The 25,573-nt window shown below is 44.3% G+C and overlaps 1 protein-coding gene and 1 pseudogene across 2 annotated transcripts; both read left to right on the plus strand.

The window, feature by feature from the left end:
• The first annotated feature begins 361 nt into the window (after window positions 1–361).
• LOC311105852 (retinol-binding protein 2-like) lies at window positions 362–3,132 on the plus strand. Its single transcript, XM_084148065.1, has 4 exons — window positions 362–479; window positions 1,747–1,925; window positions 2,701–2,802; window positions 3,062–3,132. The coding sequence occupies exons 1-4, from the start codon at window positions 407–409 to the stop codon at window positions 3,113–3,115; spliced, it is 408 nt and encodes a 135-aa protein (XP_084004191.1). The 5' UTR covers window positions 362–406; the 3' UTR covers window positions 3,116–3,132.
• A 5,869-nt stretch (window positions 3,133–9,001) lies between these two features.
• Window positions 9,002–24,921, plus strand: LOC311106212 (coatomer subunit beta'-like; annotated as a pseudogene). Its single transcript has 20 exons — window positions 9,002–9,130; window positions 9,300–9,386; window positions 9,565–9,689; window positions 9,843–9,991; window positions 10,222–10,368; window positions 11,350–11,449; window positions 11,682–11,824; window positions 12,118–12,310; window positions 15,890–16,000; window positions 16,105–16,193; window positions 16,330–16,451; window positions 17,534–17,591; window positions 17,884–18,054; window positions 18,135–18,245; window positions 18,593–18,807; window positions 19,107–19,186; window positions 19,567–19,746; window positions 21,498–21,600; window positions 24,347–24,642; window positions 24,862–24,921. The product of its transcript is annotated as a coatomer subunit beta'-like (transcript).
• Window positions 24,922–25,573: the final 652 nt, after the last annotated feature.

Consider the following 25,573-nt stretch of genomic DNA (forward strand, 5'->3'; position numbering starts at 1 on the left):
TCTGACCTTCTCCTCAGCATTGCTTTTTAGTGTCTGTGTTTACAGGCAACAGGGGAATTAGCTCTCATTGCTCTAACTTGTGCTCTCCATCTTGTTTCCTTTCTGCATCATTACTATGAATAAGTGATCCGGCTAGCCTGTTAAGAGGCAGTGGATTAGCTGACGCTAAGTGCCTCCACACTTGAAACACACACACACACACCCGCCCCTTCTCTTCCTAAGAAATAGAGAAAGTGTTATCAGTTGAACCCTGCCCCTCAGTTCCACATGTAAACAGGCTGTATATAAAAGGTTGGACCCATAGAATATGTCTCTACCTCTTGCAGCGTGTGTGTGTGTGTGTGAGCAAAATCCCCATAGACATATACAGGGCATACACAGTAACACAAACCCAGCCGGTGCCAAGATGCCTGCAGACTTCAACGGACAATGGGTGATGGTCACCAATGAGAACTTTGAGGATATCATGAAGGCCATTGGTAAGCTGTTCTTCTAATGTCTGTTGGAAAATAGGGACCCGAGATACAGAGAGATACAGACAGGCAGAGAGAGACGGTGGAGAGGGAGGGAGGGAAGGGGTGTAGAGTAGAGAGGGAATTGACAGAGAAAGAGTGTGTTGTGTGTGCATGCGTATGTGCATATGTCAATGTGTGTGTGTGTGTGTGTGTGCACAAGTGTGTCTGATAGAGAGGGGGATGTCGGAGATAACGTTTGTGTAAAGACTTTATTTAAGTGTGTTAGTGAGTGAGATTGTGATAGACAGCGAGAGTGTGTGTGAGAGAGTGAGTGAGAGAGAGAGAGAGAGAGAGAGAGAGAGAGAGAGAGAGAGAGAGAGAGAGAGAGAGAGAAAGGATTCAGTGCGGCTTCATTTACTTATTGAGCTGCTGTCATGGCGACTTAACCTCAACTGTTTGTGGGAATGGCTTCTGCTTGTTACCAGGTCGAATAAAAATAGATTTACTCTTTTATGCATTTTTATCCTCCCCATTCCGGAGAATAAAAAATCTCATCCTGAGCTCTGCCAAGCAGCGTCGGGATGTTGCTGGCAAGCAAAGGCCCCTATCCATCCATTCAGCATGGTGTTGATCAACCACAAGTATTTTATTATTCATGACTTTATCTGCAATTCATATCCCCTCCCGCTCAACCCAGAAAATCCCCCCAAAAACAAATCCAAGGCGTCTCATTCCGTGCCACTCTCTCATTTCCATGAGCGGATCGAAAATTACATCCGTATGGGAGGGAGAAAAATATTTGGATGGGTGAATAAAAGAGCTTCATCAAAAAGAGAGACGGGTAGAAATTGAATTTACACTTTGTGGCCAATGCAATATGAATATCAAAATGGAAGAGGTGGTCTCTTTTGCAGGCTCACATTTACCTTATTTAGCTCTATTGCTGGTACAAGGCCATTTTTAAAGAGTGAATGAGAGCTGTCAACAGAGCTGGCCTGAGTGGAATGTTAATTCTAGGACTTGAGCTGGAGTCTCATAACTGAAGAGGAGGACTGGTGGCTTATGCACAAGGGAGCACAATAAAATGTATACTACACATTCCTCACTCTCCAACCAAGGTGAACACAATCTATATGAAAACACACTTGATATTTATCCTGAGTGTACAAAACATTAGGAACACCTTCCTAATATTGACTTTGAATACAAGACTGGGAGAGGAGTTGCACCCCCTTTTACCCTCAGAACATCTTTAAATGTTTACATTGTTGTTTCACTGTGTTTCCTCCAGATATTGACTTTGCCACCCGTAAGATCGCCGCCCACCTGACCCAGACCAAGGTGATCGTCCAGAACGGAGACAAGTTCGAGACCAAAACCTTGAGCACCTTCAGGAACTACGAGGTCAACTTCACCGTCGGGGAGGAGTTTGAGGAGGTCACTAAGGGACTGGACAACAGGACGATCCAGGTAGGACCACAACCACTATGACCACGTCAGAGAGACACTGTCACTGCACTCAGTCCGAACCGGCTCCAAACCCTAACCTTTACCCTCTCCATCATGTTCTCTCCTTTTAGTCTATTCCACCATTTTTTATAGGTTTTCATCTCCTGCTTTCCCCTGAGTTTGTTAATGCATATGGTATGGTGACATAGCCCTCACACACATAGCCCACAATCCAAGCATCTTAAAAGGTTTGGTGCAGTCTCTCTCAGATTAGAAAACAATAGACAGCCATAAGCACTGCTGTGGGTTGTTGACCCTGGATTTATGGAAACTTACACAAATGTATTCAGCCTGGACTCAGGGGTAGACGTAACATAGCAAGCAAAAATCCGGGACACTCAAATTAGTATGATATGTTACATTTGGTATGGTATGTATTAATTTATGGATATCCAACATCCATTTCGTATGATATGTTACAAATTACAATTCGTATGATATGTTACGAATTACAATTAGTACACACAACCTTTCGGTTGCCAGACGTTCACGTAATATGCCCACTCATCCACCCCGACCAACTACCCTCCTTTTGTTTTTGCCTTAAGTAACCTTCTGTCTTATGTAACCATACCAAACGTAACATATACTAATTTGAGTGTCCCAGATTTTCGTTTACTATGTTACGTCTAGTCTATGCTACCGGCCTGATATCGTAGCTGTGGGGCATTTGGGCAAATGTGTGTCTACGGTACGCTGACTGTTGTGTGTGTGTGTGTATGTGTGTGTTCTTCAGACACTGGTTACCTGGGATGGAGACAAGTTGGTGGCTGTGCAGAAGGGAGAGAAGGCCAACCGTGGCTGGAAGCATTGGATAGAAGGAGACCTGCTATACCTGGTGAGAGAGAGGAAGATGGAGGGAGGGGGGTTAGAGACAGACAAGAGAGAGAGAGAAATGTCCTAGACTTCAACTTGAACATACAGAACATTACAGGTTCTTCATACCTAAGACAACAGAAGCTCTATTCCCCAAACTCAACTCTAAGGGGAACAATGAAAAAATGCAGTGGAACTGGCTTCGAGGTCCAGAGTTGAGTTTAAGGGTTTATGTTATTTGATTGTCTCATTGTCTTTCTGTCCATCTCTTCTTCTTTCAGGAGATCCACGTTGAAGACAAAGTCTGCAAACAAGTATTCAAGAAGAAACCCTGAAACATCTGACATAACCTTATTTATTGTAACATTACCTTCATGTGTTTCTGCCTGCATAATTATGTTATGTATTTATGATGTGATCGTACATACATTTAATAAATACTTAATTCAACCCAAGCAGATGGGATGCATTGACTTTGGTCTATAAATTACAGTTTTTCTCGATTGCTAAGACACATTTCTTGAAAGCTGCTCTCCTTTTCTCTTAACTGTGAACACAAAACCCAATTTTCAAGCTACATTCACAAAACCTCAGACTCTTCTTGCAAAACCAAACTTTCACCTCAAAACAGTTCAATCTGTGCTCAAAACTGAACTATGTTGTCAAATCGTGCCCCGAGTCAATCAAAATAAAAAACACTACTGAACAGTCACTAAACACTACGTAGAAAAATAGAAAACACAATGCTCAGGACATGAAGCTGGAGAAATAAATGTTTATTGTTCACTGTAGGCTAAATGTGCCGAAATCTTGTGCATTTACATGTAGCACTTGTAAAAACAAACAGAAATCTTGTGCGTTTGCCACTTGTGTACAGTAAGCCCATGTAAAAATAAAGTACAAAAATATACAAATAAGTGCATTACTCAGCCACAGCATCATGTCTCCGTACTGGGTCAGGCCACAGGACTTCATCCACATCACAGGCCACATTTTGTCTGGCCAGGCAACGGGGGAAAAAAAACCCTGGCATGCCGTATCCAGGCTTGGCATGCCTCCACACCTATGTCACCACAGGCAAGTCCCATGGCTTGCAGGAGATTTACCCTGGTGTAAGGTTGGCGTTCATATACCTTCCACCGCCATGAGGAGAAGAATTCCTCAATGGGGTTTAGGAAAGGGGAGTACGGTGGAAGGCAAAGATTGATAAAACCTTGGTTCATATTGTACCACTCTCTAACCTGGAGGGCTCTGTGAAAACTCACATTGTCCCAAACAACAACATAGATGGGATGCTCATCCTGCTGCCCTAACAAAGCATCTCGCATGTGATTGAGGAAAATGAGGAGCTGGTGAGTGTTGTAGGGCCCCAGGTTGGCATGATGGTGGACAACCCCATGATTGCTGATGGCAGCACATAATGTGACATTGCCACCACGCTGCCCAGGAACACCAACAATGGCCCGATGGCCAATCACATTACGGCCTCTCCTTCTCCTTTTGGTGAGATTAAACCCAGCTTCATCCATGTAGACGTATTGATGGGGTCTTTCCATTGCATCCAGTTGAAAAACCCTCTGTAGAAATAGATATAGTTTTGTAAGTGATACGGAAAAAGTGATTTAGGCCACTACAGTAAATCACTACTTAGAGTAATCAACATTGAATGTGTCTGGATATATGCCAACCTGTACATACTGGAATCTTTGCTCTTTGACTCTGTCTGAGTTGCGATCAAAGGGCACTCTGTATAGCTGTTTCATGCTCAGTCTGTTGCGCTTGAGGACACGATCAACAGTAGAGGCTGACACTGTTGATACCCTCAAAATTTTAATGGTCCTCAATGATCTTCTGCTGAATTTAGCTCAGTTTAATGGCATTGTTCTCACGGACCATATCAACAATTAGGGTCTCTTGGTGTGGGGAGAACATACCTGTCCTCCCACCCCCATGTGGCAGTCTTTCAATTCTACAAAAAGAGAACATGGAGTTACAAAAAATATACATGGAATACTAGGCCTACAAACAGTTAGACCAACCCTCCATTACAATACTACAGTACATTGGTACAGTGATGTACTGAAACATATATTTACTTACAGTATACTGTGGTACAGTATATAGTATGTCATACAGTAATTGCTGTCAACATTTACATACTGTACTATAATGTCAAAAAAAGGTAATTACCTGTTCTCTTCTCTAAATCTTCGGATTATGGTGGACACAGTGAATCTACTGATGTTTGGTTGTACCCTTTGTCCAGCCTCCCTCATGCTCATACCATGGACAAGAACATGGTCAATCACAGTAGCTCTGATTTCATCAGATATTACTGTTCTTTGTCTTCGCTGACCACCTCGACCACCTCGACCTCCTCTCACACGAACTCTTCCTCTCAGATTTCTATCCATTGTAGGGCCTCACAAACCAGTGCTCTCTGAACTGGCTTACTGTATATGTTCCCTCACATCATTAGCCACAAGTGTGATCAATTTTGAGTTGTTGTGTTCAAGTGGTGACACATGTGCTCTAATTGTGTTTGACTTTTGTCACCTGTGCTCACCATTATGCAGCACGGGTGCATCACAATGAAAATGTGTTGGCAAGTTATGTCTAAACAGGTGAAAAGTGCTTATGGTTTTGCCAAAAGAGTGATTGATTCAATCAGTGGGTTCAGGCAACTGAGCATTTGGTTCAGACAATAGGGTTTAGTGTTTTAGCAATTGAGAAAAACTGTAAATGAATATTTATATGGGTGTATATTGACCATAGGTAACAGTACTTGCAAATAAACACAAACAATATTAACTTTTAAAAACATAACATACTGTAACTTCTCAAATTAGCATGTTATTGTGAGAGTACAGAACTATCAATCGAAAACATTGTACATTGTACAGTAGATGACCAGAAGAAGACATATATGAATAGCGTACAGTATACGTTGTTAATCAGTTGGGTTGTGAAGGCCTGCGACCTTCTCTCCTACTTCACAAGGACAGATCTAAGTGATTATCATTGACAGAACACCAGGTCACCAGGTCTACGGAACCTTTGAACATGCAACAGTGAGGAGGTGTGGACTTTGAATACTGGGAGAGGATTCCTCACACCACCCAGGGTTTCTTATCAAGACCTGATTGATTTGAAAACCTCAACAGAGGCTGCAGTTAAATGATTTAAAGTAGAACACATCAACCATAAAGCATCATAAGCATAGAGCTGGGAGCATATAACATTCTAATTGTTATCACACAAGTATGTGATTGCTTAGTTGGTTGGAAGGTGCTTCTTGCAACACCAGCATGGATGTATCTCTGCATGGACTGTACAGGGTAAGCCTAATACACATCTGCAAACTATTCAGTCATCAAGTTAGTGTATTTATACACATAGGAAACAGGGAGATAATTTGTACAAATAGGACATTTGTGAATGTTTAAGATGTTCAAATTAATTATTATCTTTATTATTCATTCATTTATTCGTTTTTATTAATATATATATTTTTTGAAGGGGTGAGTAAGTAGCCTACATGCAATTACCTGAGTTTGCCTGTAGCCAGCATCCGTCCATACATTTCTCTGTAACCTACATACAGACTGCATAGTATGGTCATGTTAGGTACAGCCTGGACAAGTTCTCTACCGGATCTTGTGAAGTGCAGCCAGGAAGCTCCATAGAATCCACGTCGCCAAGAAGACTCTCCGCTCCAAACCAGTCTACCAGCCCGACTTGTGTCTCAGGGTGGCCGGGCACTTTGAGCAAACACTACCCGCAGACGTGGAAACATGGTAAGGAACTTAAAACATTGATTTAGAATGAAGATCTGCCGCCGCTCAGGGCAGTAGATTTACAGTGGGGAAAAAAAGTATTTAGTCAGCCACCAATTGTGCAAGTTCTCCCACTTAAAAAGATGAGAGAGGCCTGTAATTTTCATCATAGGTACACGTCAACTATGACAGACAAAATGAGAAAAAAAATCCAGAAAATCACATTGTAGGATTTTTAATGAATTTATTTGCAAATTATGGTGGAAAATAAGTATTTGGTCAATAACAAAAGTTTCTCAATACTTTGTTATATACCCTTTGTTGGCAATGACACAGGTCAAACGTTTTCTGTAAGTCTTCACAAGGTTTTCACACACTGTTGCTGGTATTTTGGCCCATTCCTCCATGCAGATCTCCTCTAGAGCAGTGATGTTTTGGGGCTGTCGCTGGGCAACACAGACTTTCAACTCCCTCCAAAGATTTTCTATGGGGTTGAGATCTGGAGACTGGCTAGGCCACTCCAGGACCTTGAAATGCTTCTTACGAAGCCACTCCTTCGTTGCCCGGGCGGTGTGTTTGGGATCATTGTCATGCTGAAAGACACAGCCACGTTTCATCTTCAATGCCCTTGCTGATGGTTTTCACTCAAAATCTCACGATACATGGCCCCATTCATTCTTTCCTTTACACGGATCAGTCGTCCTGGTCCCTTTGCAGAAAAACAGCCCCAAAGCATGATGTTTCCACCCCCATGCTTCACAGTAGGTATGGTGTTCTTTGGATGCAACTCAGCATTCTTTGTCCTCCAAACACGACGAGTTGAGTTTTTACCAAAAAGTTCTATTTTGGTTTCATCTGACCATATGACATTCTCCCAATCCTCTTCTGGATCATCCAAATGCACTCTAGCAAACTTCAGACGGGCCTGGACATGTACTGGCTTAAGCAGGGGGACACGTCTGGCACTGCAGGATTTGAGTCCCTGGCGGCGTAGTGTGTTACTGATGGTAGGCTTTGTTACTTTGGTCCCAGCTCTCTGCAGGTCATTCACTAGGTCCCCCTGTGTGGTTCTGGGATTTTTGCTCACCGTTCTTGTGATCATTTTGACCCCACGGGGTGAGATCTTGCGTGGAGCCCCAGATCGAGGGAGATTATCAGTGGTCTTGTATGTCTTCCATTTCCTAATAATTGCTCCCACAGTTGATTTCTTCAAACCAAGCTGCTTACCTATTGCAGATTCAGTCTTCCCAGCCTGGTGCAGGTCTACAATTTTGTTTCTGGTGTCCTTTGACAGCTCTTTGGTCTTGGCCATAGTGGAGTTTGGAGTGTGACTGTTTGAGGTTGTGGACAGGTGTCTTTTATACTGATAACAAGTTCAAACAGGTGCCATTAATACAGGTAACGAGTGGAGGACAGAGGAGCCTCTTAAAGAAGAAGTTACAGGTCTGTGAGAGCCAGAAATCTTGCTTGTTTGTAGGTAACCAAATACTTATTTTCCACCATAATTTGCAAATAAATTCATAACAAATCCTACAATGTGATTTTCTGGATTTTTTTTTCTCAATTTGTCTGTCATAGTTGACGTGTACCTATGATGAAAATTACAGGCCTCTCTCATCTTTTTAAGTGGGAGAACTTGCACAATTGGTGGCTGACTAAATACTTTTTTTCCCCACTGTAGGCTATTATTTTTCATTGAGAGGTGTATTGCTTTTTTTTACGATTGTTAACCGATTGAAAACGTAAATGTACACCACATCCAATGAATTAGCTTATGCCTTGCTAGTTGTGAATGATCGAGCATTTGAAGATATTGCAGAAACTCGAGAAATGGCAACAGTGTAACAATAACAATATGGTATTCAAAAGAGTCATGAAGACTCCGATCAATTGGTAATCTAAGAGCAGTTACAAAATATGCTAGTACTTCAATCTGCAACTTTATATAAATACTTTTTTCTAAACTACTTTATCGCAAATGGCTACTTCCTGGGAATTTTCAGATCAGAGCAAGTCATTCATGCACCTCAAATGTGGTGGAATGAGCTTCAGTAAACAGACACGCCCCCATATTAAACAGCTCCACATGCTGAACAGTTGATGTGGTTCCACTTTGTGTAACGTTGTATCTACAGTAGGCCTACAAGCGTATAGCTGCTAGAGGTCGGATATACTTAAAGTTTTATTGATAGTCAGACATTAAAAAGGTAAGTGCATCCTACCAGTTTCTTTCAAAACACACTTGTCTCAAATCTGGTCTCTGTCAAATCAGATGTTTTATTTCTTGTTCCCGTTCAACTGATCTGCATATAAATAGGAGTAAAGAGGCATCTGGTTAATATCAAAATAAAATACTGTGTCTTGTATTGGTTAAAGGAGGAGTAAGAGGTAGATTATGACTTAATAAATTGGGTTATCTCCCTCTGTCCCTCTCAGTCACTCCGGTTGGACATCAAGCGGAAGCTGACCGCTCGATCAGACCGTGTGAAGAGTGTGGACCTGCACCCATCTAAACCATGGATGATTGCCAGCCTGTACAATGGCAGTGTCTGTGTCTGGAACCACGAGACACAGGTATACGACATTCATTCTCATTTAATTTGTTAGGATTCAGCCCTTATTCATTTATTCATTGTAGACCTTGCTGCAGGTTATGTTCTTGAGTGAAATATGAATGGATTGTTTCTCTATGATGATGATGACCATGAGGCTGATGCTTCGTTTGAATCCCATGTCTATGTAGACCCTGGTGAAGAAATTTGAGGTGTGTGGCCTGCCTGTGAGAGTGGCTAAGTTTGTAGCCAGGAAGCACTGGGTCATCGCTGGAGCAGTAAGTGTTATAACACCCTTATAACTGCTTATAATGCATCTATCTATCCTATTCTATTCAGAGTTCAGTGTTTTCTCATATCTCTCTCTCTGAATGCTGCAATATTTTGACCTTCTCCAGCCTCTCTCCCTTCACCTTCTCCTCACCCTCTCTCTCGCTCTTCTCTGGTCCTCCCCAGGATGACATGCAGATCCATGTGTTTAACTACAACACTCTGGAGAGAGCTCACGTTTGAGGCCCACTCTGACTACCTCCGCTGCATCGCAGTCCACCCAACACAACCTTATATCCTTACCAGCAGTGGTATGTTGTGTTTATGTCTGTCTGTCTCTTTTTCTCTCCCTCACCCTCTCTCGCTCTCTATACATACATACATACATACATACATACATACATACATAAATTACAAACATCAACCATAGAATATTGTGAACATGATCATGTGTGTGTGTCCAGATTACATGCTGATCAAGCTGTGGGACCGGGACAGGAAGTGGGTGTGTGGTCAGGTATTCGAGGGCCACACCCACTATGTCATGCAGATTGTCATCAACCCTAAAAACAACAACCAGTTCACCAGCGCCTCCCTGGACAGGACCATTAAGGTACATACAGTACACACACACACACACACACACACACACACACACACACACACACACACACACATCTTTGTGCTTGTAGCACTACAGTTGTTGGTTTGATTATTATTATTATGTTGAAGTGCTTATAGATGTGTAATATATGTTTCATGAATTATATACAGTTGTTGTAAGTCGTTACCACTGCACTTCAGTAATACACTGACGTATTATTTGGCCCTTGGCTGTTGCAGGTGTGGCAGCTGGGTTCTTCCACCCCTAACTTCAGTCTGGAGGGCCATGAGAAAGGAGTAACCTGTATTGACTACTACAGTGGAGGGGACAAGCCCTACCTTATATCAGGAGCTGACGACCACCTGGTCAAGATCTGGGACTACCAGGTACACAGTTTATATGCACATGTACACACAGTTTATATACACATAGTTTATATGCACATGTACACACAGTTTATATGCACATGTACACACAGTTTATATACACATAGTTTATATGCACATGTACACACAGTTTATATGCACATGTACACACAGTTTATATGCACATGTACAAACAGTTTATATGCACATGTACACACACACAGTTTATATGCACATGTACACACAGTTTATGTACAAACAGTTTATATGCACACGTACACACAGTTTATGTACACATAGTTTATATGCACATGTACACACAGTTTATATGCACATGTACACACAGTTTATATGCACATGTACACACAGTTTATATACACATGTATACACAGTTTATGTACACACAGTTTATATGCACATGTACACACAGTTTATATACACATGTACACACAGTTTATGTACACACAGTTTATATGCACATGTACAAACAGTTTATATGCACATGTACACACAGTTTATATGCACATGTACACACAGTTTATGTACACATAGTTTATATACACATGTACAAACAGTTTATATACACATGTACACACAGTTTATGTACACATAGTTTATATGCACATGTACAAACAGTTTATATGCACATGTACACACAGTTTATATGCACATGTACACACAGTTTATATACACATGTACACACAGTTTATATACACATGTACACACAGTTTATGTACACACAGTTTATATGCACATGTACACACAGTTTATGTACACATAGTTTATATGCACATGTACACACAGTTTATATGCACATGTACACACAGTTTTTCACACACTCTCAAACACAGAATGAAACACACATATGCATATGCACACCACACACACTTTCCAGATCAGAAGATACACACAAGCACCACTTGAGGTGTTACGCGTCTGTACTAGTGATCATATATATATTGAGTTGACTGATTCTACTCTATTCCTCTCCACTACCTCCAGAATAAGACATGTGTGCAAACTCTAGAGGGCCATGCCCAGAATGTGTCCTGTGTCAGCTTTCACCCTGAGCTGCCAATCATCCTCACTGGCTCGGAGGACGGTGGGTAGTGTAGTGTTTACCTTATCCCTTTAGAATGGAATAACAAAGTGTTTACCTATGTTATTTCATAGTAATACCATTTTACAGTTGTAACATTGTACCATGGTAATAACATGGTGTTTTATTGTCATGTTGACTAGTTCCTGTCTTCCCTGGATCCTTTATGTTTGACCACCCTCTCACATGTAACTCTTTCGCTCCTCCCATCTTTCGTCTCCTAATGGACATACAGGCACAGTGAGAGTCTGGCATTCCAGCATGTACCGCCTGGAGAACACACTGAACTATGGGATGGAGCGTGTGTGGTGTGTGTGTGGCCAGCGAGGCGCCAACAGTGTGGCGCTGGGATATGATGAAGGCAGCATCATCATCAAGGTACCAACTTAAGGAAACTCTAAACTACACATCTAGAACAGTGTGGTGTCAGTGATCAGATTATTAGTACTGTTGGCAATCATATAGAATGTTTGTATTGTTTTCATACAGGATCAGTTTGATTCTGGAGGCCTACATATCACCCATGTATGTCCAAGTTCTATGTTCAGCACAAGTTGAAATATTATGATTTAACATCACTCCTTCTCTTCTTCACTCTCTCCCCCCTCTTCTCCCTCTCTCTCCTCACCCCCTTCCCCATCTCCCCCTCCCTCCCTCCCTCCCTCCCTCAGTTGAGCCGTGAGGAGCCAGCCATGTCTATGGACTCTAACGGTAAGATAATGTGGGCCAAACACTCTGAGGTGACAACCTGAAGGCCATGGGAGAGGCTGAGATACAGGACGGAGAGAGGCTGTCCCTGGCTGTCAAAGACATGGGCAGCTGTGAGATCTATCCCCAGACCATCCAGCACAACCCCAATGGCAGGTCAGTGTGTGCGTGTGCTACCATGTTTGTGTGCATGTGTGTACTAGTTGCTCATCAAATGTAAAAAAGTGTGTGTGTATATAAAGTACCAGTCAAAAGTTTGGACACACCTACTCATTCAATGGTTTTTCTTTATTTTTACTATTTTCTACATTGTAAAATGAAAGTGAAGACATCAAAACTATGAAATAACACATATGGAATCATGTAGTAACCTTTGCCTTGATGACAGCTTTGCACACTCTTGGCATTCTCTCAACAAGCTTCATGAGGAATGCTTTTCCAACAGTCTTGAAGGAGTTCCCACATATGCTGAGCACTTGTTGGCTGCTTTTCCTTCACTCTGCGGTCCAACTCATCCCAAACCATCTCAATTGGTTTGAGGTCGGGTGATTGTGGAGGCCAGGTCATCTGATGCAGCACTCCATCACTCTCCTTCTTGGTCAAATAGCCCTTACACAGCCTGGAGGTGTGTTTTGGGTCATTGTCCTGTTGAAAAACAAATGATAGTCCCACTAAGTGCAAACCAGATGGGATGGCGTATCACTGTAGAATGCTGTAGTAGCCATGCTGGTTAAGTGTGCCTTGAATTCTGAATAAATCACTGACAGTATCACCAGCAAAGCACCCCCACACCATCACACCTCCTCTTCCATGCCTCACGGTGGGAATCACACATGAGGCGATCATCCGTTCACCTACTCTGCGTCTCAAAGACACGGGGGTTGGAACCAAAAATCACAAATTTGTACTCATCAGACCAAAGGACAGATTTCCACTGGTCTAATGTCCATTGCTCGTGTGTCTTGGCCCAAGCAAGTCTCTTCTTCTTATTGGTGTCCTTTAGTAGTGGTTTCTTTGCAGCAATTCGACCATGAAGGCCTGATTCACGCAGTCTCCTCTGAACAGTTGATGTTGAGATGTGTCTGTTACTTGAACTCTGTGAAGCATTTATTTGGGCTGCAATTTCTGAGGCTGGTAACTCTAATGAACTTAACCTCTGCAGCAGAGGTAACTCTGGTCTTCCATTCCTGTGGCGGTCCTCATGTGAGCCAGTTTCATCATAGCTCTTGATGGTTTTTGCGACTGCACGTGAAGAAACTTACAAAGTTCTTGACATTTTCTTGATTGACTGACTTTCATGCCTTAAAGTAATGATGGACTGTCGTTTCTCTTTGCTTATTTGAGCTGTTCATGCCATAGCATGGACTTGGTCTTTTACCAAATAGGGCTATCTTCTGTAGATAGCCCAAATAGGGCTATTCCTTGTCACAACACAACTGATTGGCTCAAACGCATTAAGAAGGAAAGAAATTCCACAAATTAACTTTTAACAAGGCACACCTGTTAATTGAAATGCATTCCAGGTGACTACCTCATGAAGCTGGTTGAGAGAATGTCAAGAGTGTGCAAAGCTGTCATCAAGGCAAAGGGTGGCTACTTTGAAGAATCTCAAATATAAAATGTATTTTGATTTGTTTAACACTTTCTTGGTTACTACATGATTCCATATGTGTTATTTCATAGTTGATGTCTTCACTATTATTCTACAATGTAGAAAATAGTAAAAATAAAGAAAAACCCTTGAATGAGTAGGTGTGTTCAAACTTTTGACTGGTACTGTATACAGTCGTGGTCAAAAGTTTTGAGAATGACACAAATACTAATTTTCACAAAGTCTGCTGCCTCAGTTATGATGATGGCAATTTGCATATACTCCAGAATGTCATGAAGAGTGATCAGGTGAATTGCAATTAATTGTAAAGTCCCTCTTTGCCATGAAAATGAACTTCATCCCCAAAAAACATTTCCACTGCATTTCAGCCCTGCCACAAAAGGACCAGCTGCCATCATGTCAGTGATTCTCTCGTTAACACAGGTGAGAGTGTTGACGAGGACAAGGCTGGAGATCATTCTGTCATGCTGATTGAGTTAGAATAACCGACTGGAAGCTTTAAAAAGAGGGTGGTGCTTGAAATCATTGTTCTTCCTCTGTTAACCATGGTTACCTGCAAGGAAACACGTGCCGTCATCATTGCTTTGCACAAAAAGGGCTTCACAGGCAAGGATATTGCTGCTAGTAAGATTGCACCTAAATCAACCATTTATCGGATCATCAAGAACTTCAACGAGAGAGGTTCAATTGTTGTGAAGAAGGCGTCAGGGCGCCCAAGAAAGTCCAGCAAGCACCAGGACCGTCTTCTAAAGTTGATTCAGCTGTGGGATCGGGGCACCACCAGTGCAGAGTTTGCTCAGGAATGGCAGCAGGCAGGTGTGAGTGCATCTGCACGCACAGTGAGGCGAAGACCTTTGGAGGATGGCCTGGTGTCAATAAGGGCAGCAAAGAAGCCACTTCTCTCCAGGAAAAACATCAGGGACAGTCTGATATTCTGCAAAAGGTACAGGGATTGGACTGCTGAGGACTGGGGTAAAGTCATTTTCTCTGAATCCCCTTTCCGATTGTTTGGGGCATCCGGAAAACACCTTGTCAGGATAAGACAAGGTGAGCGCTACCATCAGTCCTGTGTCATGCCAACAGTAAAGCATCCTGAGACCATTAATGTGTGGGGTTGCTTCTCAGCCTAGGGAGTGGGCTCACTCACAATTTTGCCTAAGAACACAGCCATGAATAAAGAATGGTAGCAACACATCCTCCAAGAGCAACTTTTCCCAACCATCCAAGAACAGTTTGGTGACGACCAATGCCTTTTCCAGCATGATGGAGCACCTTGCCATAAGGAAAAAGTGATATCTAAGAACAAAACATCGACATTTTGGGTCCATGGCCAGGAAACTCCCCAGACCTTAATCCCATTGAGAACTTGTGGTCGATCCTCAAGAGGCAGGTGGACAAACAAAAACCCACAAATTCTGACAAACTCCAAGCATTGATTATGCAAGAATGGGCTGCCATCAGTCAGGATGTGGCCCAGAAGTTAATTGACAGCATGCCAGGGCGGATTGCAGAGGTCTTGAAAAAGAAGGGTCAACACTGCAAATATTGACTCTTTGCATAAACTTAATGTAATTGTCAATAAAAGCCTTTGACATTTATGGAATGCTTGTAATTATCCTTCAGTATACCATAGTAACATATGACAAAATTATCTCATAACACTGAAGCAGCGAATTTTGTGAAGACCAATACTTGTGTCATTCTCAAAACTTTTGACCACGACTGTATATACACACACAGTATGTCATTTAGCGTAGCAGATGCTCAAAGCGACTTACAGTCATGCGTGCATACATTTTTATTTATGGGTGGCCCCGGGAATCGAACCCACAATCCTGGTGTTGCAAGCGTCATGCTCTACCAACTGAGCCTTACAGGACCACAAATATACAGTATATGTGTGTGTGTGTGTGTCAGTGGAGGCTGCTGAGGGGGAGGACGGCTCATCATAATTGCTGAAATGGAGTGGTTTACATGTGATTGATACCATTCCATTCCATTGACTCCATTCCAGCTATTACTATGAGCTGTCCTCCCCTCAGCAGCCTCCACTGGTGTCTGATCACACACTAACTAGTGTGTGTGTGTGTGTGTGTGTGTGTGTGTATGTGTGTGTGCTGCAGGTTTGTGGTGGTGTGTGGGGATGGAGAGTACATTATCTACACTGCGATGGCCCTGAGGAACAAGAGCTTCGGTTCAGCACAGGAGTTTGTCTGGGCCCACGACTCCTCAGAGTAAGTCAAGTCAACCGCAACCTGACCACTCATACAAGTCCTCTATGGACCATCCACGGTTTAGTCTGGTCAGGCTGACTTAACCGCTTTTGTTTCTATGGCAGGTATGCTACTCGGGAGAGCACCAGCATGGACAAAATCTTCAAGAACTTCAAGGAGAAGAAGTCTTTTAAACCAGATTTTGGGGCAAAAGGTGAGACAAACACATCAGATTTGATCCAGTATCTGGTCAACTGACTCCCTCTGTGTGTGTGCGTGTGCATGCAGGTACATGTAGATGATATGCTGATGTGTTATAACTAACTATATGTATGTGTCATCCCCTACAGGTATCCATGGTGGGTTCTTGCTGGGCGTGAAGTCAGTGAATGGTCTGGCCTTCTACAACTGGGAGAACACAGAACTGGTCCAGCCGCATTGAGATCCAGCCTAAACATGTGAGTCGGCTACAGTAGTTAAACTGTTAATAATCCACTTTTGATCAGATCAACTTTCAGACAAGTGGCCATTTACAGATTATAGCAGGTCCAGGCAGCACCTAGCTCAGGTCAATCCTTGTCAACAAGCAGAGGGTGAGAAGCCACTCACAGCGACCCAACCCTCCTCTAACCTCCTCCGCACAGCGACCCAACCCTTCTCTAACCCCCTCCCCACAGCGATCCAACCCTCCTCTAACCTCCTCCCCACAGCGACCCAACCCTCCTGTAACCTCCTCCCCACAGCGACCCAACCCTCCTCTAAAACCCTCTCCATAACGACCCAACCCTCCTGTAACCCCCTCTCCACAACGACCCAACCCTCCTGTAACCCCCTCTCCACAACGATCCAACCCTCCTCTAACCTCCTCCCCACAGCGACCCAACCCTCCTGTAACCTCCCCACTGCGACCCAACCCTCCTGTAACCCCCTCTCCACAATGACCCAACCATCCTCTAAACCCCTCTCCACAACGACCCAACCCTCCTCTAAACCCCTCTCCACAACGACCCAACCCTCCTCTAAACCCCTCTCCACAACGACCCAACCCTCCTGTAACCCCCTCTCCACAACGACCCAACCCTCCTCTAAACCCCTCTCCACAACGACCCAACCCTCCTCTAAACCACTCTCCACAACGACCCAACCTTCCTCTAACCTCCTCCCCACAGCGACCCAACCCTCCTGTAACCTCCTCCCCACTGCGACCCAACCCTCCTGTAACCCCCTCTCCACAATGACCCAACCCTCCTCTAAACCCCTCTCCACAACGACCCAACCCTCCTCTAAACCCCTCTCCACAACGACCCAACCCTCCTGTAACCCCCTCTCCACAACGACCCAACCCTCCTCTAAACCCCTCTCCACAACGACCCAACCCTCCTCTAAACCACTCTCCACAACGACCCAACCTTCCTCTAAACCCCTCTCCACAATGACCCAACCCTCCTCTAACCCCCTCTCCACAACAACCCAACCTTTCTCTATAGAACTATGTACTGTACCTGTCGGTCTAAAATATTGGTGTTGTATTGACTCCCTGTCTGTCTGCTATAGAACAATGTACCTTTTGGGCTACATCCCTAAGGATGACCGTCTGTACCTGGGTGATAAGAGGGGATCAGTGGTCTAAGGCACTGCATCGCAGTGCTAGCTGTGCCACTAGAGATCCTGGTTCGAGTCCAGGCTCTGTCGCAGCCGGCCGCGACCGGGAGACCCATGGGCGGCGCACAATTGGTCCAGCGTCGTCCAAGGTAGGGGAGGGTTTGGCCGGCAGGCATGTGGGTTCGTTTCCCACAGGGGGCCAGTATGAAAAAAACACAAAAAAAACATGTATGCATTCACTAACTGTAAGTGGCTCTGGATAAGAGCGTCTGCTAAATGACTAAAATGTCAATGTAAATAAGGAGCTGAACATCGTCACTTACTCTCTGCTGGTGTCGATGCTGGAGCATCAGACTGCTGTAATGAGGAGGGACTTTGGGATGGCCGACAGTATCCTGCCCACAATCCCTAAAGAGATGAGGACCAGAGAAACAGGTGAGACTGGGAGGGTGGGTGTATTTTTACATTGGTATGTGTCTTAACACACACTGTGTGTGTGTGTGTGTGTGTGTGTGTGTGTAACCCTTTCTCTTATCTCTCTCTCTCTCTACAGGGTTTCAGGCAGCAGGCCCTGGCTGTGTCCACAGACTCAGAACACAGGTTTGAGTTGGCTCTGCAGCTAGTAGAACTGAAGATCACCTACCAGCTGGCTGTAGAAGCCGAGGTGAGACATCACGTAAAGGGAAAGACTGGGAAAAATGTTGACAAACTGGGAATTATAGCAGTCTTGGAATGCAAGGTAATAATTGAGAAATGTAGGGCCAAATGTGGATATTTGGAGACAAATTTGGATACATATTTGGAGACATACTGTACATTATAAGATGACATGAGAATAACTGTAGGAAAGGATATATCTTATATTTTTAACTAATCAAAAGCATAGGGAATATGTCTTCTATTCTGTGTTTGTGATGAATGTCTTTCTAACATGGCCTACCTGTTCCCCCTCCCTTTCTCTCTCTCTCCACATATCCTCTTCTCATCTCTCCCTGGCACGGTGCCCTCCAGTCGGAGCAGAAGTGGAAGCAGCTGGCAGAGCTGGCCACCACTAAGTGCCAGTTTGGCCTGGCCCAGGACTGTCTGCACAATGACCAGGACTATGGAGGGCTGCTGCTGCTGGCCACAGCCTCGGGCAACGCCAGCATGGTGGGCAAGCTGGCAGAGGGGGCAGAGAGAGACGGCAAGACCAACGTGGCTTTCCTCACCTATTTCCTCCAGGGGAAGTAAGTGTGTTTAGGGAGAGAAGGGTGTGGGGGTGGATGTTACAGAGAGAGATGAGGAGGAGTGAGCAGAGAGTACTGGCCGGTGATTAGGTTGAACTTTTCTATGTACATCATCATCATCATCATCATCATCATCATCATCTGTCAATACATTGTTCTTATCGTTTAATCATTGATAATTCATTATTGGATCTTGGTGCGCTTTATATGTTTATGATCTAGATCTGTATGTGTCAATGTCATTGGTTTCATCATTAATCATTTTATCTCCAAATTTCTGTTCTGTTTATTCCTTCCAGACTGGACAAATGTCTGGAGCTCCTCGTTAAAACCAGCCGGCTGCCAGAGGCAGAACATACCTGTCCAGCCATGTGTCTAGGTACAGCACTGGCAGGTTGACGTTTATTATCATGAATCTTGCCCTGCAGGCAGAACTGATCAATTGCAGCTGGCCCATCTAGCGGAAACGTCAAAATTGGCTATATTGTAAAAAAAAATTGAAACAAAAAAAATGGGGTCTTAATTTAAGGTTAAGTATTTGGGTTAGCATTATGGTTAAGGTTAGAATTAGGTTTAAAATCTGATTTTATGACTTTGTGGCTATACCAGCTAAGTGACCACTCTGCAGAGCTGCCTCCAGAAACTCTAACCTGCACAGCACTGTGTGTGTGTGTGTGTGTGTGTGTGTGTGTGTGTGTGTGTGTACGTCTTTGTACCAGCATGTGTGTCTGTACTGACCTCCTCTCTCTGTGCCTCCAGAGTGGTGAAGCTGTGGAAGGAGAGTCTGGGGAAGGTGAATCAGAAGGCAGCTGATGCGTTGGCCGACCTACAGACTACAGCAACCTGTTCTCCGGCCTAGAGGAGGCCTTCCTGGCCGAAGACAACCTGAAGGAGACCCACGTCAGGCTGAGGTCCGCCGCAGAGTACCCCCTTATCACCGTGAGTAGATACACACACACCTCTTTGGCACATTGTGGCAAAACGTTTGCAAATGTTTTGGAGCATTTTTTTTCTGTTTCATACCTATTTAACACGACCCTGATTGAACATTTTCTTTCCATCTTACACTGAACAAAAATATAAATGCAACATGTAAAGTGTTGGGCCCATGTTTTATGAACTGAAATAAAAGATCCCAGAAATGTTCCATACGCACAAAAAGCTTATTTCCCTTAGATTTTGTGCACACATTTGTTTACTTCCCTGTTAGTGAGCATTTCTCCTTTGCCAAAATAATCTATCCATCTGACAGGTGTGGCATATCAAGAAGCTGATTAAACGGCATTGTCATTACACAGGTGCACCTTGTGCTGGGGACAATAAAAGGCCACTCTAAAATGTGCAGTTTAGTCACACAACACAATGCCACAGATGTCTCAAGTTTTGAGGTAGGGTGCAATTGGCATGCTGACTGTAGGAATGTCCACCAGAGCTGTTGCCAGATAATTGAATATTAATTTATCTACCATAAGCCGCCTCCAACTTCATTATAGAGAATTTGGCAGTACGTCCAACCGGCCTCAAAACCACAAACCTTGTGTATGGCGTTGTGTGGGTGAGCAGTTTGCTGATGTCAACGTTGTGAACAGAGTGCCCCATGGTGGCGGTGGGGTTATGGTATGGGCAGGCATAAGCTACAGACAACAAACACAATTGCATTTTATCGATGGCAATTTCAATGCACAAAAATACAGTGACAAGATCCTGAGGCCCATTGTCATGCCATTCATCTGCCGCCATCACCTCAGGTTTCAGCATGATAATGCACGGCCCCATGTCGTAAGGATCTGTACACAATTCCCGGAAGCTGACAATGTCCCAGTTCTTGCATGGCCTGCATACTCACCAGACATGTCACCCATTGAGCATGTTTGGAATGCTCTGGATCGACGTGTATGTGTTCCAGTTCCCGCCAATATCCAGCAACTTCGCACAGCCATTGAAGAGGAGTAGGACAACATTCCACAGGCCACAATCAACAGCCTGATCAACTCTATGCGAAGGAGATGTCGCACTGCATGAGGCAAATGGTGGTCACACCAGAAACGGACTGGTTTTCTGATCCACACGCCTACATTTTTTTAAAGGTATATGTGACCAACTGTATTCCCAGTCATGTGAAATCCATTGATTAGGGCCTAATGAATTTATTTAAATTGACTTATTTCCTTATATGAACTGTAACTCAGTAAAATCTTTGAAATTGTTGCATGTTGCGTTTATATTTTTGTTCAGTAGTTATGTTACTGTGGTGTATTAGTGACACCTAGTGGTGCAATACCAGCAGATCACTATAGATATATACGATGCACTGATGAAGGTGCTCAATGTGTGCGACCACCAGTAAAATACAGGTCAATCATTTGAGACAAGTCAGTACTTTACAGTTACCATAACGCCTTTATACCTCTGCCCTTGTTTTCTAGTCAAATAAATAATATTATAACAATGCTTATTATAATAGTACAAGTCTTGTACCTGTACTTGGAATAGTACTGTTGTAATACTGTTGTATGTGGTACTGTGCTCTTCTGCCTCTCCACTCACTGCTCTGCCTCTCCACTCACTGCTCTGCCTCTCCACTCACTGCTCTGCCTCTCCACTCACTGCTCTGCCTCTCCACTCACTGCTCTGCCTCTCCACTCACTGCTCTGCCTCTCCACTCACTGTTCTGCCTCTCCACTCTGCAGCCCAATGAGGATAGGAATGTCCTGGAGGAATCTGCAGGCTATGTTCCAAAAGTAGTGCAGGCTGAACCAGAGGTAAAGTCTGGAATCTCACACCTACAGGACAGTGGCGGCTCCTGAAAAAATTCTCAGGAGGGGCAATTTTTCTGATGATTTAGGTGACCTACACACATTTTAAAAAAGATATGTCCAGCAACAACATGAAGACAGGGGCAGCATATAAGTCAATACCAGAAGCATTTATTGACTGATCTGGGGAGATGGATTCCAGTTTCTGTGACAGATTATAAATAATCTCTGATGCCTTTGTTATATTAGCTTTTGGTTGAATGTACTGTCGTAGTAAATATATAATGTTATAGCTTGGTCTGACTAAAATCTTGTGCATGACCCATTTTGTGTTGGGCGTTTGTTTTCAATCAATGCTGTTCCTATCCTATAACAATGGACAAAAGAGTCCTATCTTGTCAGCCTTGTCAGCAGGTGGCCAAGGACAACACCCACGCCATAGGTCTCTCAGTTCTTCCAACTCACGAGTTCTTGCTCTGAGGACACACACACACACACACACACACACACACATCATCACTGATAACACACACACACACACACATCATCACTGTTAAACACACACACACACACACACACACATCATCACTGTTAAACACACACACACACACACACAAAAATCCCCTCTCTTTAGGCTGAACATTTGAAGACAGAGAACCCGACTCAGAGCCAATGCAACAGTGGAGGGGACCTCGCCCAACTCATCAGGACCAATCAGAAGATCAGAACTACTAGATTCAACCTACATCATTTATTGTATAAAATGTCAGCACACAATGTTTTCGGGGCTCTCTTCAGATAGCTCCCTAAGAGTTTGACGAACGAGTCCGTGCACGCGATTCCAGATATCTTTACCTCTGAATAAACTGCCTTTATTATACCATATCCACCCTGTCCAAAGTCTCTACTTGGTCTCAGTTCTCCAGTAAACTTGTGATTATCAACAGTACACAACGGTAACAAACAATTGGGGGAACTCACGGGGCAGATAGTAAGGTCGCAGTGACACAGAAAGCAGTTCAATGTCGGGGCTCGGGGGTACAGAGTCGCTCTCTTACCAGGATCGATTTTCCCTGTGACTGTCAGATCGAGGTCCGCTCCGACCAGGGTGAAGCCGGCCGGCTCCACTTCTCTGTCCGGGACTCTGTCATCCAGCCAAGTCTCCCAGCTGTATTGGATTCCGCTGCCAGCAACGTTTTCATTATTTAGTCCGTTCGTAGCGGGTATGTACACGATCAACAAGATCAGTCCAAAACCCACCACTGGAAATCCATGGTTGGCAGAATGTTTGTAAACTAAGTGTACAAATTAAAAACATAAAATAACGCCACTAAGTGTACAAATTAAAAACATAAAATAACGCCACACACTGCAGGTCGCAACAGAGACGCTGCTAGCCGCTATTTGCTTAGTTACGTTCATGGTTACGTCACGTATGACGAAAGCGCGTAAGTGCAAGCCCACAGACACCCATAGAGAATGTATTGAAAGCTTTGAAATTTGAAAAAAATAGATTTTACATGACAGGCTATGAGAGACTTCTGGGCGATTTTCAACCTGACTGAAATCGCCCAAAAACGGGCGGGGCCATTTGAAGCACGACTTTAGCCTGATTTGACATTTAGTGGCAGTCAGATCAGATTACAACACTGATAACTACTGTTGCCGTGATATAATTGATTAGAAAAAAAATCCCTTCCTTTTCCCGTTTGGCAGTGCGTCGCCCATATCGCCCTATTGAACAGGCCGTCCCTGCTACAGGAATACTGGACATGGCCACAGCTGTTGTATATAGTCCTACTTACATAACCACTAGTTTAGACACAACCATTCAGTGTGATTTGTCAACTGTGTCATTCTCAATTAAAATATGCTATTATCACTGTTCTATGTTCTAAACCCTACCCCAGTCCTAGCCCCAGTCATAGACCCTACCCCAGTCCTAAACCCTACCCCAGTCCTAGCCCCAGTCATAGACCCAACCCCAGTCCTAAACCCAGCCCCTGTCCTAGCCCCAGTCCTAAACCCTACCCCAGTATAGCCCCAGCCATCGACTCTACCCCAGTCCTAAACCCCACCCCAGTCCTAGCCCCAGTCATAGACCTTACCCCAGTCCTAGCCCCTACCCCAGTCCTAGCCCCAGTCCTAAACCCTACCTCAGTCCTAGCCCCAGTTCTAAACCCTACCCCAGTCCTAGCCCCAGTTCTAAACCCTACCCCAGTCCTAGCCCCAGTCCTAAACCCTACCGCAGTCCTAGCCCCAGTCATAGACCTTACCCCAGTCCTAAACCCTACCCCAGTCCAGCCCTAGTCATAGACCCTACCCCAGTCCTAAACCCTACCCCAGTCCTAGCCCGTCATAGACCCTACCCCAGTCCTAGCCCCAGTCCTAAAATCTACCCCATTATTAGCCCCAGCCACAGACCCAACCCCAGTCCTAGCCCCAGCCATATACCCTACCCCTGTCCTAAACCCTACCCCAGTCCTAGCCCCAGTCCTAAACCCTACCCCAGTCCTAGCCCCAGTCCTAAACCCTACCCCAGTCCTAGCCCCAGTCCTAAACCCTACCCCAGTCCTAGCCCCAGTCCTAAACCCTACCCCAGTCCTAGACCTTAACCCAGTCCTAGACCCTACCCCAGTCCTAGACCCTACCCCAGTCTTAGCCCCAGTCATAGACCTTACCCCTGTCCTAACCCCAGTCATAGACCTTACCCCTGTCCTACCCCCAGTCATAGACCTTACCCCTGTCCTAACCCCTAGCCCTCGGCTCAACCCCACTCATAGATATAGCCTTAGCACCAGTCATAGACCTAGCCCCAGCACCACTCATAGACCTAGCCCCAGCCATAGATCCAGCTCCAACCCCAGCCGTAGAGGACCAGGCTGCAGCAGCCCCAGCAGTAGAGCCCCTACCAGCCCCTACCCAGGTGGTTCCACCAGGCCCAGAGCCAGGCCCTGCAGACCCTCTAGCTGCCCCCTTAGAGGGTAAAGGAGTGGAGGAGGCAGCCCATGCAGCAGTAGAGGTAGAAGCAGCATCCATGGACCTGCTGGACCTGAATGATAAATGGAATGATGAGGAGGTAAACCTAACCAGAGTCTAAACATCCTGTCATGACTTACATAGTATTTAGAATGCTAATCTAGATTGGAAATCACCTTTTGATGTTTGATATTGAATAATGATGTACTCTATAGGAATGTTGAGGGACAACATAATGTACCAGCAAAGTACTTCACCCTCGCCCACACCTACAGTCTTCCACTGACTCATCACTCATATACATTGCTTTTCCCTCCAGGGCCTTGACGATCTGGACCTGGACAACTTTGATCTGGACGACGACTTCTTAGACGACTGAAAGGCTTGGTGGAGAAATGTCCTTAAAATGACCAAAAAATACATAGTGTTGTTCATACTCCTAGTGAAAGGGAGTGTGTGTGGGGGAGGGGGGATGTTTTTACCTTTACAGTGAAACTGGTGAAAGGTGGGCTGGAGGAGTTAGTCTTTCTGTCTTTATACCCGAACTGTGAAACACCATGCGAGGGAGTTTGTAGAATACTTTGGGTGAGAATGGGATGGACATGGTCCCATTCATTAGGAACAAACGCAGGAAATGTTTTGAAACGGGAAACAAAAATTATCTTTCTTATTGAACAGGTACATATTTACTGTGTCAAATGGAAACAGTTTCCTCCAAATGGAAAACAAGTTTCTATTGGACAAATTCAGGTAAGTCCCTCCCCATTTCATTCTGTTTGCTTCCTAGAGTAAACGTTTCCCGTTGCAAAACATTTAGCAACAGAATCCAACTAATGAATACACCCTGGTTTTGAAATCTTTTGTACAGTACCTAATCATCCAACTGTCACATTGACCTACAGTATAGAATGACACTTAGTGTGAACCAGAGGGGTCATGGGTTTGAAATGTTTGCCTTATCCTCACAGAAGATGGGAATAGTTTACTTCTCTACACTACAGTACCTCTTAGACCCAAGCCTGGTTAGCTAG

Source organism: Coregonus lavaretus, assembly GCF_964263955.1.
Source record: "Coregonus lavaretus genome assembly, chromosome: 30".
Lineage (NCBI taxonomy): Eukaryota > Metazoa > Chordata > Actinopteri > Salmoniformes > Salmonidae > Coregonus > Coregonus lavaretus.